The sequence below is a fragment of the Salmo salar genome, chromosome ssa18 (assembly GCF_905237065.1).
Source record: "Salmo salar chromosome ssa18, Ssal_v3.1, whole genome shotgun sequence".
In the NCBI taxonomy this organism is placed as follows: Eukaryota; Metazoa; Chordata; class Actinopteri; order Salmoniformes; family Salmonidae; genus Salmo; species Salmo salar.
This window is the reverse complement of record NC_059459.1, coordinates 75,078,174-75,093,483: the sequence shown is the minus strand read 5'-3', so window position 1 is coordinate 75,093,483 and position 15,310 is coordinate 75,078,174. Positions and strand designations below refer to the sequence as shown.

Below are 15,310 nucleotides of genomic sequence, written 5' to 3'. Positions count from 1 at the left end.
GGGTTGTGTTTCGAGTCCGTGTGGGAGTTGTAGCGATGAGACAAGACAGTAACTACTAACAATTGGATACCATGAAATTGGAGAGAAAAAGGGGGTAAAAAAAAAAACACTAATCTAAAAGTAAAAGAATGGAATTAAGAAATATATAAATATTAGATTGAGCAATGTTGGAGTGGCATTGATTAAAATATAATAGAATACAGTATATACATATGAGATGAGTAAAGCAGGATGTAAACATTATTAAAGATTCCATGTCTATGTATATAGGGCTGCAGCTTCTAAGGTGCAGGGTCGTGTAACCGGGTGGAAGCCGGCTAGGGATGGATATTTAACAGTCTGATGGCCTTAAGACAGAAGCTGTTTTTCAGTCTCTCGGTCCCAGCTTTGATGCACCTGTACTGACCTCACCTTCTGGATGATAGCGGGGTGAACAGGCTTTGGTGGTTGATGTCCTTGATGATCTTTTTGGCATTTCTGTGACATCATGTACTGTACTGTAGGTGTCCTGGAGGGCAGGCAGTGTGCCCCCGGTGATGTATTGGGCAGACCGCACCCCCCTCTGGAGAGCCCTCGGTTGCGGGTGGTGCAGTTGCCGTACCAGGCGATGAGACAGCCTGACAGGATGCTCTCAATTGTGCATCTGTAAAAGTTTGTGAGGGTTTTAGGGGCCAAGCCAAATTTCTTCAGCCTCCTGAAGTTGAAGAGGCACTGTTGCGCCTTCTTCACCACACTGTCTGTATGGGTGGACCATTTCAGATCGTCAGTGATGTGTACGTCGAGGAACTTGAAGCTTGTCCACCTTCTCTACTGCCGTCCTGTCGATGTGGATAGGGGCGTGCTCCCTCTGCGGTTTCCTGAAGTCCATGATCAGCTCCTTTGTTTAGTTAACGTTGAATGAGAGGTTCTTTTCCTGGCAACACTCTCCCAGGGCCCTCAAACCCTCCTCCCTGCAGGCTGTCTCGTCATTGTTTGTAATCAGGCCTACTACTGTTGTGTCGCCTGCAAACTTGATGATTGAGTTGGAGGCATGCGTGGCCACGCAGTCATGGGTGAACAAGGAGTACAGGAGGGGGCTGAGCACGCACCCTTGTGGGGCCCGGTGTTGAGGATCAAGAAAGTGGAGGTGTTGTTTCCTACCTTCACCACCTGGAGGCGGCCTGTCAAGAAGTCCGGGGCCCAGTTGCACAGGGCAGGGTTCAGACCCAGGGCCCCGAGCTTAATGATGAGCTCGCCAGACTATTTACATTGACCCCCCTGCCCAGTTGTTTTGTACACTGCTGCTACTCTGTTTATTATCTATGCATAGTCACTTCACCCCTACTTACATGTACAAATTACCTTGACTAATCTGTACCCCCTGTATATAGCCTCATTATTGTTATTTTATTGTGTTACTTTTTATTATTTGTTTACTTTATTTGGTAAGTATTTTCTTAACTCTTTCTTGAACTTCACTGTTGGTTAAGGGCTCACGGTAAAGTCTACACATGTTGTATTCGGTGCATGTGACAAATAAAGTTTGATTTTATGTACTATGGTGTTGAATGCTGAGCTATAGTCAATGAACAGGATTCTTACATAGGTATTCCTCTTCTCCGGATGGTATAGGGAATTGTGCAGTGCGATGGCGATTGCATCGTCTGTGGATCTATTGGGGCGGTAAGCAAATTGAAGTGGGTCTAGGGTGACAGGTAGGGTAGAGGTGATATGTTCCTTAACTAGCCTCTCAAAGCACTTCATGATGACCGAAGTCAGTGCAACGGGGCGATAGTCATTTAGTTCAGTTACCTTTGCTTTCTTGGGTACAGGAATAATGGTGGACATCTTGAAGCATGTGGGGACAACAGACTGGGATAGGTAGAGATTGAATATATCCGTAAAACACTCCAGCCAGCTGGTCTGCGCATGCTCTGAGGACGCGGCTAGGGATGCCGTCTGGGCCGGCAGCCTTACTCATGTCGGCCACAGAGAAGTAGAGCCCACAGTCCTTGGTAGCAGGCCACGTCGGTGGCACTGTGTTATCCTCAAAGCGGGCGAAGGTGTTTAGCATGTCCGGAAGCAAGATGTCAGTGTCCGCGACGTGGCTGGTTTTCCCTTTGTAGTCCGTGATTGTCTGTAGACCCTGCCACATACATCTCGTGTCTGAGCTGTAAACGACACTGTTTTAAGTGTAAAAAGCTACAAAGTAATTACCTGTCGTTTGATGTATTTTATTTACCACATTTGAAGTGTGCAACATACCAAACCCAGTAGTTACTTAGCCCAGAAGTTGCTGTGTGCTTAAAAAAGACAACAAAGTATAACACTTAGGGGATAACACACATTTTGTTGTCTTCATCCTTTCACTGAAAGCCACAGCAGTCACATTTGGAGGCAGACTGGCCAAAGGGCAGTTCGGGCAAATGCCAGATGGGCTTGTTCATTTTAATCCCATTGGGCCTGTTTAATTCCATTGGGCCTGTTGAAATTGGTGTGGTTTTGTGCAAAATTATAATTATTTGGCTTATAAAGGGAGCCTCGAGGAGAAAATGGGGCGTGTGTTGGAAATGGCTGATTTCTGGTCCCAGTCCGTCCGTGGTCATATTTGATCATCAACCAATGACCAACACCATCAATAGATTTAAACCCCTTATAGGTTGAGGGACATTTTGAAGACTTCCACTGGATGGGTAAAACAATCTTTATATTTAAAAATGTTTGTATTCATTTTTTTTGTAAAGTGTGTTGAGACCTTGTTAAATAAAATTAAATACATTGTGATTTGATTTGACATATTTTTAGGGTAAAGTGTTTGTCAAAACCGTGTCATTCTTGACCAAAATAGCAAATTATTTATACTGCCTTCAAGTGTGAAGGTTACCTTTTTAATAAAAATTAAATTCCACAGTGAAACAAATTATGGCCATGGAGATTGTACGTGTTTTACGTTGAATTCCATCATGCATTATATGGCTGGACATGTCTGGCAAGGTCAACTGATTTTTTTAAATAAATTGATCTTTAGATAATAAGAAGATTACTGTTAGGCCTTACTGGAAATGTAGATTGATTGGTCCGATTCTGAGAGCCACCCTCTGCCGTAAAGCGGGCTGCGCCGAACTGTCGTCGTAAAATCTCAGCTTGTTCAGCATCGCCACAACACTGTTTTGCAGAAAAGGGGATTTTGACGTCTGATTTGGAACACATTAACAGGTAAATATCATCACCAACAACTGAAGATGTGCTATAATATGCTTTCCGACTGTTTTAATGTGTTGGATAAGATCGATAATTGCTTATAGTCACGTTATTACGAGTGCGTTAGCTAGCATCTTTTTGTTAGCTTATCTTGCAAGAAGTAGCTAGCTAGCTGTATATCTGTGTATCTTGGATAGCTAGCAGGCTATCCACTGCATGCGCAGTTAAACGTTTACTTATACGCCAAGCGAACTTTTATTCAGGGTTTGCCTTTTGTAATACCGTAGTTTAAGGATCTAACTAGGTAATAATAGTGCTCTGCTCATTTCAGTAATAAGAGCTAACTTAGCTACCTACCTTGTGTTAGCTCTAGCTACAGTGCCTAAAGAGAGTATTCATACCCCTTTTATTTCGCCTTTATTTAACCAGGTAGGCTAGTTGAGAACAAGTTATCATTTACAACTGCGACCTGGCCAAGATAAAGCAAAGCAGTGCGACAAAAACAACACAGAGTTACACATGGAATAAACAAACGTACAGTCAATAACACAATAGAAAATATGAATACAGTGTGTGCAAATGAAGTAAGGAGGTAAAGCAATAAATAGGCCAATGGTGGCGAAGTAATTACAATTTAGCAATTTACACTGGAGTGATATATGTGCAGATAAGGATGTGCAAGTAGAAATACTGGTGTGCAAAAGAGCAGAAAAACATATGGGGATGAGGTAGGTGGTTGGATGTGCTGGGCTATTTGCCGATGGGCTGTGTACAGCTGCAGCGATCGGTAAGCTGCTCTGACAGCTGACGCTTAAAGTTAGTGAGGGAGATATAAGTCTCCAGCTTCAGTGATTTTTTGGTTGTTGCAATTTTGCAGCAGAGAACTGGAAGGAAAGGCGAGCAAAGAGGTGTTGGCTTTGGGGATGACCAGTGAGATATACCTGCTGGAGCGCGTGCTACTGGTGGGTGTTGCTATGGTGACCAGTGAGCTAAGGCGGAGCTTTATCTAGCAAAGACTTATCGATGACCTGGAGCCAGTGGGTTTGGTGATGAATATGTAGCGAGGACCAGCCAACGAGAGCATACAGGTCGCAGTGGTGGGTAGTATATGGGGTATTGATGACAAAACGGATGGCACTGTGATAGACTGCATCTAATTTGCTGAGTTGAGTCTTGGAGGCTATTTTGTAAATGACATCGCCAAAGTCAAGGATCGGTATTACGAGGGTATGTTTGGCAGCATGACTGAAGGATGCTTTGTTGCGGAATAGGAAGCCGATTCTAGATTTAATTTTTAATTGGAGATGCTTGATATGAGTCTCGAAGGAGAGTTTACAGTCTAGCCAGACATCTAGGTATTTATAGTTGTCTACATATTCTAAGTCAGAACCGTCCAGAGTACTGATGCTAGGCGGGCAGGTGCGGGCAGCGATCGGTTGACGAGCATGCTTTTCACTTTACTAGCATTTAAGAGCAGTTGGAGATCATGGAAGAAGTGTTGTATGGCGTCGAAGCTCGTTAAGTGTCCAAAGAAGAGCCAGAAATATACAGAATGGTGTCGTTTGCGTAGAGGTGGATCAAAGACTCACCCTTTACTTATTACACATGTTGTGTTACAGCCTGAATTTCAAATAGTTTATTTTTTATTTTTTAAGTCTCACCCATCAACACACAATATCCCATAATGTCAAAGTAAAAACATGTTTGTGGATGTTTTTTTGGGGGGTGCTAATTTATTGAAAATGAAATACAGAAATATCTAATTTACATAAGTATTCACACCCCTGAGTCAATACATGTTAGTCTTTCTGGGTAAGTCTCTAAGAACTATGCACACCTGGATTGTACAATATTTGCACAGTATTTTTTTTAAATGTATTCTTCATCCTCTGTCAAATTTGTTGTTGATTATTGCTAGACAGCCATTTTCTTGTCTTGCCATATATTTTCAAGTCGATTTAAGGCAAAACTTCAACTAGGCAACTCAGGAACATTTCATGTCCTCTTGGTAAGCAGCTCCAGTGTATATTTGGCCTTGTGTTTTAGTTTATTTTTCTGATGAAAGGTGAATTTGTCTCCCAGTGTGTAACGGCTGTCGTCGGGAATAGAGGACCAAAACGCAGCAGGAATGTGGATGCTCATCTTGTTATTTATTTTAAATAAAGAGAACACCAAAATAACAAAACAGTCTTGTCATGCTCACACAGGCAAAACAAGAAACAATCTCCCACAACACCAAACCAAACAATTACCCACATATAGGACTCTCAATCAGAGGCAACGAGAAAGAACCTGCCTCCAATTGAGAGTTCAACCCCCATCAACCTAAACATAGAAATACAACAAACCAGAAAGAACATAGAAATACCAAAACATAGAACATAGACCAAAACCCGGAAATGATAAATCAAACACCCTACTACATACACCACCACCCCGAAACACATAAACAAAATACCCTCTGCCACGTCCTGACCAAAATACACTAGCAAATAATCCCTAAACGGGTCAGGACGTGACACAGTGTCTGTTGGAAATCAGACTGAACCAGGTTTTCCTCTAGGATTTTGCCTGTGCTTAGCTCTATTCCGTTTCCTTTTATCCTAAAAAGAAAACTCCCTTGCCAACGACAAGCGTACTCATAACATGATGCAGCCCCACCATGCTTGAAAATATGAAGCGTGGTAGTCAGTGATGTGTTGTGTTGGATTTGCCCTAAACATAACGCTTTGTATTCAGGACATAAAGTTAATTTATTTTCCACATTTTTTGCACTTTTACTTTAGTGCCTTATTGCAAACAGGATGCATGTTTTGGAATATTTTGTATTCTTTTCACTCTGTCATTTAGGTTAGTATTGTGAAGTAACTACAATGTTGTTGATCCAGCCTATTTTCTCCTATCACAGTCATAAAACTCTGTAACTGTTTGAAAGTCACCATTGGCCTCATGGTGAAATCCCTGAGAAGTTTTTTCCCTTTCCGGCATCCGAGTTAGGAAAAACGCCTTTATCTTTGTAGTGAATGGGTGTATTGATACACCATCCAAAGTGTAGTTAATAACTTCACCATGCTCAAATGGATAATCAATGTCTGCTTTTTTAAATTTTTACCCATCAACCAATAGGTGCCCTTCTTTGAGGCGTTGGAAAACCTCCCTGTTCTTTGTGGTTGAATCTGTGTTTGAAATTCACTGCTCGACTGAGGGATCTTACAGATAATTGTATGTGTAGGGTACAGAGATGAGGTAGTCATTCAAGAGGGAGTCCATGCAACTTAAGTGACTTGTTAGGCAGATTTTTACTGCTGAATGTATTTAGGCTTGCTATAACAAAGGAGTTGAATACTTATTGATTCAAGACATTTCAGTTTTTCATTTTTATTTAATTGGTAGAAAATTTCTACATACAGTTCCACTTTGACATTATTGGGTATTGTGTGTAGGCCTGTAACACATATTGTGGGAAAGCCAAGGGGTGTAATTACTTCCTGAAGGCACTGTACATAGTTTTATTGGTTAGGACTATCTTTTCTCAATTTCCTCCCTCTCTGCCTTCCTCCTCCTCTTCTTCCTCCCCTTCCCTTCCTCCCTATCCCCCCTTCAGGTACGCTGGAATTTTCGGACACCCACTCGGACATGTCCTATGTCTTCATCAATGACTCGTGGCAGACCTCCGTTCCCCTGCTCCAGGTAGGGGAGATGCCGAGCCCTACACATAGCCTCTGTTCCCCTGCTCCAGGTAGGGGAGATGCCTAGCCCTACACATAACCTCTGTTCCCCTGCTCCAGGTAGGGAGATGCCGAGCCCTACACATAGCCTCTGTTCCCCTGCTCCAGGTAGGGAGATGCCGAGCCCTACACATAGCCTCTGTTCCCCTGCTCCAGGTAGGGAGATGCCTAGCCCTACACATAGCCTCTGTTCCCCTGCTCCAGGTAGGGGAGATGCCTAGCCCTACACATAGCCTCTGTTCCCCTGCTCCAGGTAGGGGAGATGCCTAGCCCTACACATAGCCTCTGTTCCCCTGCTCCAGGTAGGGGAGATGCCGAGCCCTACACATAGCCTCTGTTCCCCTGCTCCAGGTATGGGAGATGCCTAGCCCTACACATAGCCTCTGTTCCCCTGCTCCAGGTAGGGGAGATGCCTAGCCCTACACATAGCCTCTGTTCCCCTGCTCCAGGTAGGGGAGATGCCTAGCCCTACACATAGCCTCTGTTCCCCTGCTCCAGGTAGGGGAGATGCCTAGCCCTACACATAGCCTCTGTTCCACTGCTCCAGGTATGGGAGATGCCTAGCCCTACACATAGCCTCTGTTCCCCTGCTCCAGGTAGGGGAGATGCCTAGCCCTACACATAGCCTCTGTTCCCCTGCTCCAGGTAGGGGAGATGCCTAGCCCTACACATAGCCTCTGTTCCCCTGCTCCAGGTAGGGGAGATGCCGAGCCCTACACATAGCCTCTGTTCCCCTGCTCCAGGTAGGGAGATGCCTAGCCCTACACATAGCCTCTGTTCCCCTGCTCCAGGTAGGGAGATGCCGAGCCCTACACATAGCCTCTGTTCCCCTGCTCCAGGTAGGGGAGATGCCTAGCCCTACACATAGCCTCTGTTCCCCTGCTCCAGGTAGGGGAGATGCCGAGCCCTACACATAGCCTCTGTTCCCCTGCTCCAGGTAGGGGAGATGCCGAGCCCTACACATAGCCTCTGTTCCCCTGCTCCAGGTAGGGAGATGCCTAGCCCTACACATAGCCTCTGTTCCCCTGCTCCAGGTAGGGAGATGCCGAGCCCTACACATAGCCTCTGTTCCCCTGCTCCAGGTAGGGGAGATGCCTAGCCCTACACATAGCCTCTGTTCCCCTGCTCCAGGTAGGGAGATGCCTAGCCCTACACATAGCCTCTGTTCCCCTGCTCCAGGTAGGGAGATGCCTAGCCCTACACATAGCCTCTCTACAAGTAGCGTTGTTATTGTTATTTTATTGTGATACTATTTCCCCTTTTTTTGTTTGCAAATTTGTTGTACTTTTTAACTCTGCATTGTTAGGTAAGTGCTCGTAACTAAGCATTTCACTGTAAATTCCACACTTGTTTTATTCGGCGCATGTGATTTGACAACCCTAACATCTGCTCCCCTGCTCCTGGCGGGGTTGAGTCCAACACAAGGGGGTTCCATCCCAAATCCACCCCTACGCCCTATTTACTTGTGGAGGTCTGTGAGGATTTGACAAGCGTAAGCAATCTGGTAGTAGCTTCACTTGCCCTCTGGTAGGTTAGATGGAAGTTTCACCATATTGACGACACCTGTGAAATCCTCTCAGATCTCCACAGGTGTGTAGGGTCTAGGGTTCGGTGTGGTATTGTGCAACAGTGTAGGAACCAAACAGAAGCAAGCAGGGATGGACCTACCGGAATTTGTCCAATTAGAAACTCTTGTTTCGGTTGCAAAACGTTTTGCTACGGTGTGCTCACAGTTCTTCAGAATCGATTTAAAGTTTAAGTTTGCTAGGGTCTGTTAATCAATTCCCTTATTCTCTGAATCAATACAGAATCAATCAATCAACTAATTAATTTAACTCATCCCGGGACGTTATCGTGAAAGAAAATGTGTTCTCAATGACTTACCTGGTTAAATAATGGCAAATCACTAACTGCAGGCCTGCATCGACGGGGACCTGCTTTTCGCCAAGCGGCTCCTGGAGACGGGCTGTGACCCCAACATACGGGACAACCGAGGACGAACCGGCCTGCACCTAGCGGCCGCCAGGGGGAACGTGGACATCTGTTGTTTTCTCCATAAGTTTGGGGCGGACCTCCTGGCTACAGACTACCAGGGAAACACGGCGCTACACCTCTGTGGACACGTGGATACCATCCAGTTCCTGGTGTCCAACGGTCTCAAGATAGACATCTGGTGAGAGAGGGGCTGGGGTTGGGAGGGCCTGGAAGGGAGTGAGGGGGAGTAGAGACTGTTTTACAGTTGGCTTGGGGCCTGAGAGGGGCTTTGACTGAGGGGTAAAAGCAGGGTTAGGGGGTTCTATATATATATTTTAGGTCACCCTGTTAGGTTTTTCAAATATACACATTGGTCCAACAGTCCACCCCCCATAGTGTCAATGTGTTTCTCAAACACTGGTTGGACCCTTGTTTGAACATTATCATGCTACATTGTGTGTTTCTCTCTCCCAGTAACAACAACGGGTCCACTCCTCTGGTGCTGGCCAAGAGGCGCGGGGTGAACAAGGACGCTATCCGCCTGCTGGAGGGCCTGGAGGAACAGGAGCTGAAAGGATTCAACAGGGGAGCCCACTCCAAACTGGAGACCATGCAGATGGCTGAGAGCGAGAGGTGAGGAGAGGGGTGGGGGAGTGAATGAGAGAGGTGCGGAAGATGGGGAGGACAGGGAAGGAAGTGGAGGGGAGTCTATGTTACAGGCATTACTATGCTGCTTAACAGTATAGTTCCCTCACTCACAAGTCCTTACTGGTACTTGATGTCGCGTACTCTGCCTCGCCAACACACTTAACTGCCCGCTTGACAATTTTGCGCCTCCGAAAAGCTAGCAATTCAGCGACGTGATTGGTGACATTTCGAGCTGTGGAGCTCACTAATGGCACGATATTAACTCTGTTACACCCACTCTAAGCTGGAAACCTACCTATCTCTCCTATCTTAACTCAGCAAAAAAAGAAACGTCCTCTCACTGTCAACTGCGTTTATTTTCAGCAAACTTAACATGTGTAAATATTTGTATGAACATAACAAGATTCAACAACTGAGACATAAACTGAACAAGTTCCACAGACATGTGACTAACAGAAATTGAATAATTTGTCCCTGAACAAAGGGGGGTCAAAAGTAACAGTCAGTATCTGGCGTGGCCACCAGCTGCATTAAGTACTCCAGTGCATCTCCTCCCCATGGACTGCACCAGATTTGCCAGTTCTTGCAGTGAGATGTTACCCCACTCTTCCACCAAGGCACCTGCAAGTTCCCGGACATTTCTGGGGGGAATGGCCCTAGCCCTCACCCTCCGATCCAACAGGTCCTAGACGTGCTCAATGGGATTGAGATCCGGGCTCTTCGCTGGCCATTGCAGAACACTGACATTCCTGTCTTGCAGGAAATCACGCACAGAACGAGCAGTATGGCTGGTGGCATTGTCATGCTGGAGGGTAATGTCAGTATGAACCTGTAGGAAGGGTACCACATGAGGGAGCAGGATGTCTTCCCTGTAACGCACAGCGTTGAGATTGCCTGCAATGACAACAAGCTCAGTCCGATGATGCTGTGACACAACGCCCCAGACCATGACGGACCCTCCACCTCCAAATCGATCCTGCTCCAGGGTACAGGCCTCTGTGTAACGCTCATTCCTTCGACGATAAACGCGAATCCACCATCACCCCTGGTGAGACAAAACCATGACTCGTCTGAAGAGCACTTTTTGCCAGTCCTGTCTGGTCCAGTGACGGTGGGTTTCTGCCCATAGGCGTCGTTGTTGCTGGTGATGTCTGGTGAGGACCTGCCTTACAACAGGCATACAAGCCTTCAGTCCAGCCTCTCTCAGCCTATTGCGGACAGTCTGAGCACTGATGGAGGGATTGTGCGTTCCTGGTGTAACTCGGGCAGTTGTTGTTGCCATCCTGTACCTGTCCCACAGGTGTGATGTTTGGATGTACCGATCCTGTGCAGGTGTTGTTACACGTGGTCTGCCACTGCGAGTACGATCAGCTGTCCGTCCTGTCTCCCTGTAGCGCTGTCTTAGGTGTCTCACAGTACAGACATTGCAATTTATTGCCCTGGCCACATCTGCAGTCCTCATGCCTCCTTGCAGCATACCTAAGGCACGTTCACGCAGATGAGCAGGGACCCTGGGCATCTTTCTTTTGGTGTTTTTCAGAGTCAGTAGAAAGGCCTCTTTAGTGTCCTAAGTTTTCATAACTGTGACCTTAATTGCCTACCGTCTGTAAGCTGTTAGTGTCTTAATGACCGTTCCACAGGTGCATGTTCATTAATTGTTTATGGTTCATTGAACAAGCATGGGAAACAGTGTTTAAACCCTTTACAATCTTTATCTGTGAAGTTATTTGGATTTTTACGAATTATCTTTGAAAGACAGGGTCCTGAAAAGGGGACGTTTCTTTTTTTGCTGAGTTTATCTATCTCTCCTATATATCTGTCTCTCCTATATATCTATCTGTCCTATCTCTCCAACACAAGGGGGTTCCATCCCAAACCGACCCCTACGCCCTATGTACTTGTGTACCATCTATCTGTCTCTCCTGTCTATCTCTCCTATTTAAAATCAAGTAATGGCATGTAAGCTGACACTGGGCTACTTCTTTTTCTTCCTGTCAGTGCAATGGAGAGCCACTCCCTGCTGAACCCCGACCTCCAGAACAGGGAGGGAGTCCTGTCCAGCTTCAGGACCACCTGGCAGGAGTTTGTGGAGGACCTGGGCTTCTGGAGGGTGCTGCTACTGCTGGTGGTCATCGCCTTGCTCTCTCTGGGCATCGCTTACTACGTCAGCGGGGTGCTGCCCTTCTCCGCCAGCCAGCTGGAGCTGGTACACTGAGGGAGGGGTGGATGGACAGAGGGTGAAAGTTGGCTTGGGCTACATTCTGGTTATCCACCCTTGTCTAGAAGTGTGCACTTGCACACTCCCCTTTTTATGGATTAAAAGCATAGGAGTGGTGTAAGTGTTGGCTAGATTCAACCTTTGTGAAATCCATACGAGAAAGTGTGCAAGTGCACACTTCGGGAGAAGGGCGGAGAATCTGGACTCAGCCATGGATGCAGCTGCAGTCTTCATTTCCTGCACTTATGTATGTGTGTTATATGTTATTTTTTTTGAACATTTTCTCACTATGGCCAGTTATGCATGAGAATGCACATCACTTCATGTGTCATTCATTCGTTTGACTAAATTGACCAAATATCGACCAGTGACGTGACCATCTTCTTCTTTCAGGAATACTGACAGCTTTTAAAGCATAACCGTCAAAAAACGAAAATATTCAGTACCAGTCAAAAGATTGGAAACACCTACTCATTCAAGAGTTTATATTTTTTTTATTCAAGAGTGTTCAAAGCTGTCAAAGCAAAGGGTGGCTGCTTTGAAGAATCTCAAATATAAAATATATTTTGATTTGTTTAACACTTTTTTGGTTACCATATGATTCCATATGTGTTATTTCATAGTTTGTCTTCACTATTATTCTACAATGTAGAAAATAGTAAAAGAAAATAAAAAAATTGGAATGAGTAGGTGTGTTTAACCTTTTGACTGATACTGTACATTTCTTACATGCAGTTTCATAACTTTTCATGTCCAATTTAGTTGACAGTATTCAGCTCTATATGAAGAAACTGTTGCATTATGGACCTTTTTGCTAATGTTGCCACAATATGTATTTTTCTGTGTTGTGTGGAGTAACAAGCTGTAGATTGCTATAGTTTTTTTTTGTGTGTGAAATTATTTACTTGTATTTTGTTTCTTCTCTTTCTGTTTATTGTTTTGAAAAGGCCCCATTTGTTAAATGATTTACCCTACAGGGTCAAATCCTCATGCAAAGTCAATATTTTTGTTTTATTTCCATTCTTACCATTTTAAGTCAAGTCCGTTTCTCCCACACTAGTAGAAAATGTCCCTAATAATGAATCAGGCTTTAACTGTTGTGTGGAATCTTACAAGGAACAAAAATCTAACAGTGTGTAGAGTTATCCTGGGTGTCAGTCTGTTTCTGATCTCTTACCAACTCCTGAATGGAACTGTCATGTCACGTCTTCATAATGAGAACACAAACTGTTCTGGGATCAGGCTAGTGTAGAGTTGCATGGGAATGTAATGCATATAAAAGGGATGTGTCATGTTTCCCTCTTCCATCACCAAGTCAAGTACAATATGAACTACTGAGTATTACCTTTTATAGTGTGTCTTTGAACTAAACATAAATGTTTGCTGTATTTTATTTAGCATTTCCTCTTTGTAGTTTACGTCATGCAGCATAGTTACATTTAACATTTATGAATAGTTATTTCTAATATTATGTTTTTTTTTTTTGCTATGTCAATCATAGCATCCATCATCACATATTGTAAACCATATAGTTTAACAATTGATTCAGTCGTTTTGTGTCTGTATCTTGTGGAATAACATTTGAGGTATGTATCCATCATTTGATGTGGAAAATGAATTGATCATGTACAAAATACATACTGAACTACCAAAACGTTTAAGTTAAACATTTTTATTAAACAAATTGGAGACAGGAAACACTCCTGAAATAGACATTAGAGGGAGGTCCATCAGTAGCCTTGGTAACAAGGCCTGGGGTAGAGGGAGGTCCATCAGTAGCCTTGGTAACAAGGCCTGGAGTAGAGGGAGGTCCATTAGTAGCCTTGGTAACAAGGCCTGGGGTAGAGGGAGGTCCATCAGTACCATTGGTAACAAGGCCTGGAGTAGAGGGAGGTCCATCAGTAGCCTTGGTAACAAGGCCTGGGGTAGAGGGAGGTCCATCAGTAGCCTTGGTAACAAGGCCTGGTGTAGAGGGAGGTTCTAACAGGGTTCTGATGATACAAGCAGGTGCAAAGGGGACACAACATGTCCTTGTCCCAGTCCTGTCTTCTTCTGTCTCTGATTCACTTTCACTTATGGTGACAGAGAGATGCTCCCCACCCTGTTCACCTTCTGGACAGGGACTGAACTGAGATCTTGAACACTTCCCTTTAAACCACGCAGCCATTGTTTCATTATATTTACCTCCAAGAAAATAGAAAATAGCAGCAGCTAGGATGAACACCAAAACAACCACCACCACCATTGTTGGCCTTCCTGTGTCGTCACAGTGCTTCTCTTTGGGAGTGACAGTAACAGCTTCTGGATTTCCTCTCTGGTGGTCAGGGCCGAAGAAACACTGGTATGTCCCCTGATCAGAACGGCGTAGGTCAGTGAGGGGGAGGGAAATGTGTCCCTGTCTGTAATCATCGTTGGACCCAGAATCCCAGTTCTCAAACCGAGGGCCATAGATTATATTCCCTGCCGTGACATTCAGAACAGTCTGTTCATTCTTTTCGCAGTAGACGTTTACCTCACTGTCAGGAGTTTGTTTATTAGTTAAGCCATAGAAGTTGAGTAGAAAATTAGATCCAATGTAAGCAGGTTGGCCTACAACAATGGGGGCTAAAACTACAACTTTTACATCTTCTTGAGTCTTACCACAGTGACAGTCAAACCACCCCATGTCATTAAATACAACAGAGGTGATGTTGAGATAGAGGTCTCCATCCCCGTGTTTAACCCTGTTCTCAAAGCCCACTCCAGGTGTGAAATCTCCTTGGTACAGTGTAGCGACCGTGGTGTGTGTAACACCTGCTGATTCACTCTCATAGCGATGCTTCCATTCGACATCGCCGTGACATGATCCAGAGAAGGGGAGTGTGACAGTCTCATTCAAAACGACTGTAATTGAAGGAAGCACGGAGGATTCCGCAACGTAGAAAAACACATAAAAAGCGATTAACACTGTCTTCCAAAAACAATTCATAGTAGTTTGCTGGCCAGCGGTGTGAAAAGCTTAAAAACTTCTGTTGTTGATAGCAGCTATAACCAGCTGATAGTCTGCAAACTATTCCAGATATCTGGGATGGTTCTGACCCGTATTAGATCACTTCTGCCTGCAGTTGCTAGTTGGGTCCCTGACGAAGTGTGTCCCTGTTGACTGTCACTAGGTACTGCAGGCACAGGTTACTACTGCCTGCTATCCGTAGCCAGTGTAGTAGAGTGACGTTGTTCCCCTAGATTATGCACCAAGTTGCACACAAGGACAGTTCAAGTAGGCCAGGTCAAGAGGGGATGTTAATAAGTTAATAACAATAATAATAATTCAATGTGTTTTCTTTATTTAATTACAGCAGCATAGTTAATGTTATTTTTCGGTGTACAAACATTTTTTGATATCTATATTGAAAATACACCCAATTGTAAAAGTTTGTATATTTTGGTTTGGTCCATCGCGGGTTATCCGTACCCTTTTATCGTTCTCTTTTGCCGGACCTTCAACTAGCAAGGTATGTTGTCCTTGGCGCCGTAATTTGTCAATATAAAACTGTGGTAAAGTTACATAAAGTGCTGTTACGCA

At 44.7% G+C, this 15,310-nt stretch overlaps 1 protein-coding gene across 1 annotated transcript; it reads left to right on the top strand.

Annotated features, from left to right (window-relative positions):
- The first annotated feature begins 3,087 nt into the window (after positions 1-3,087).
- LOC106591785 (ankyrin repeat domain-containing protein 46) lies at positions 3,088-13,402 on the top strand. The gene is made up of 5 exons (XM_045701563.1): positions 3,088-3,195; positions 6,785-6,870; positions 8,825-9,081; positions 9,357-9,515; positions 11,529-13,402. The coding sequence occupies exons 2-5, from the start codon at positions 6,817-6,819 to the stop codon at positions 11,743-11,745; spliced, it is 687 nt and encodes a 228-aa protein (XP_045557519.1). The 5' UTR covers positions 3,088-3,195; positions 6,785-6,816; the 3' UTR covers positions 11,746-13,402.
- The last annotated feature ends 1,908 nt before the right edge of the window (positions 13,403-15,310 follow it).

What these genes read in the sequence shown, in the direction of transcription:
- LOC106591785 (XM_045701563.1), top strand. Translation starts at nt 6,817, where the DNA reads ATGTCCTATGTCTTCATCAATGACTCGTGGCAGACCTCCGTTCCCCTG. An exon ending in CCTCCGTTCCCCTGCTCCAG is followed by an intron (nt 6,871 to 8,824) that starts GTAGGGGAGATG and finishes CACTAACTGCAG; the next exon opens with GCCTGCATCGACGGGGACCT. An exon ending in CAGATGGCTGAGAGCGAGAG is followed by an intron (nt 9,516 to 11,528) that starts GTGAGGAGAGGG and finishes TCTTCCTGTCAG; the next exon opens with TGCAATGGAGAGCCACTCCC.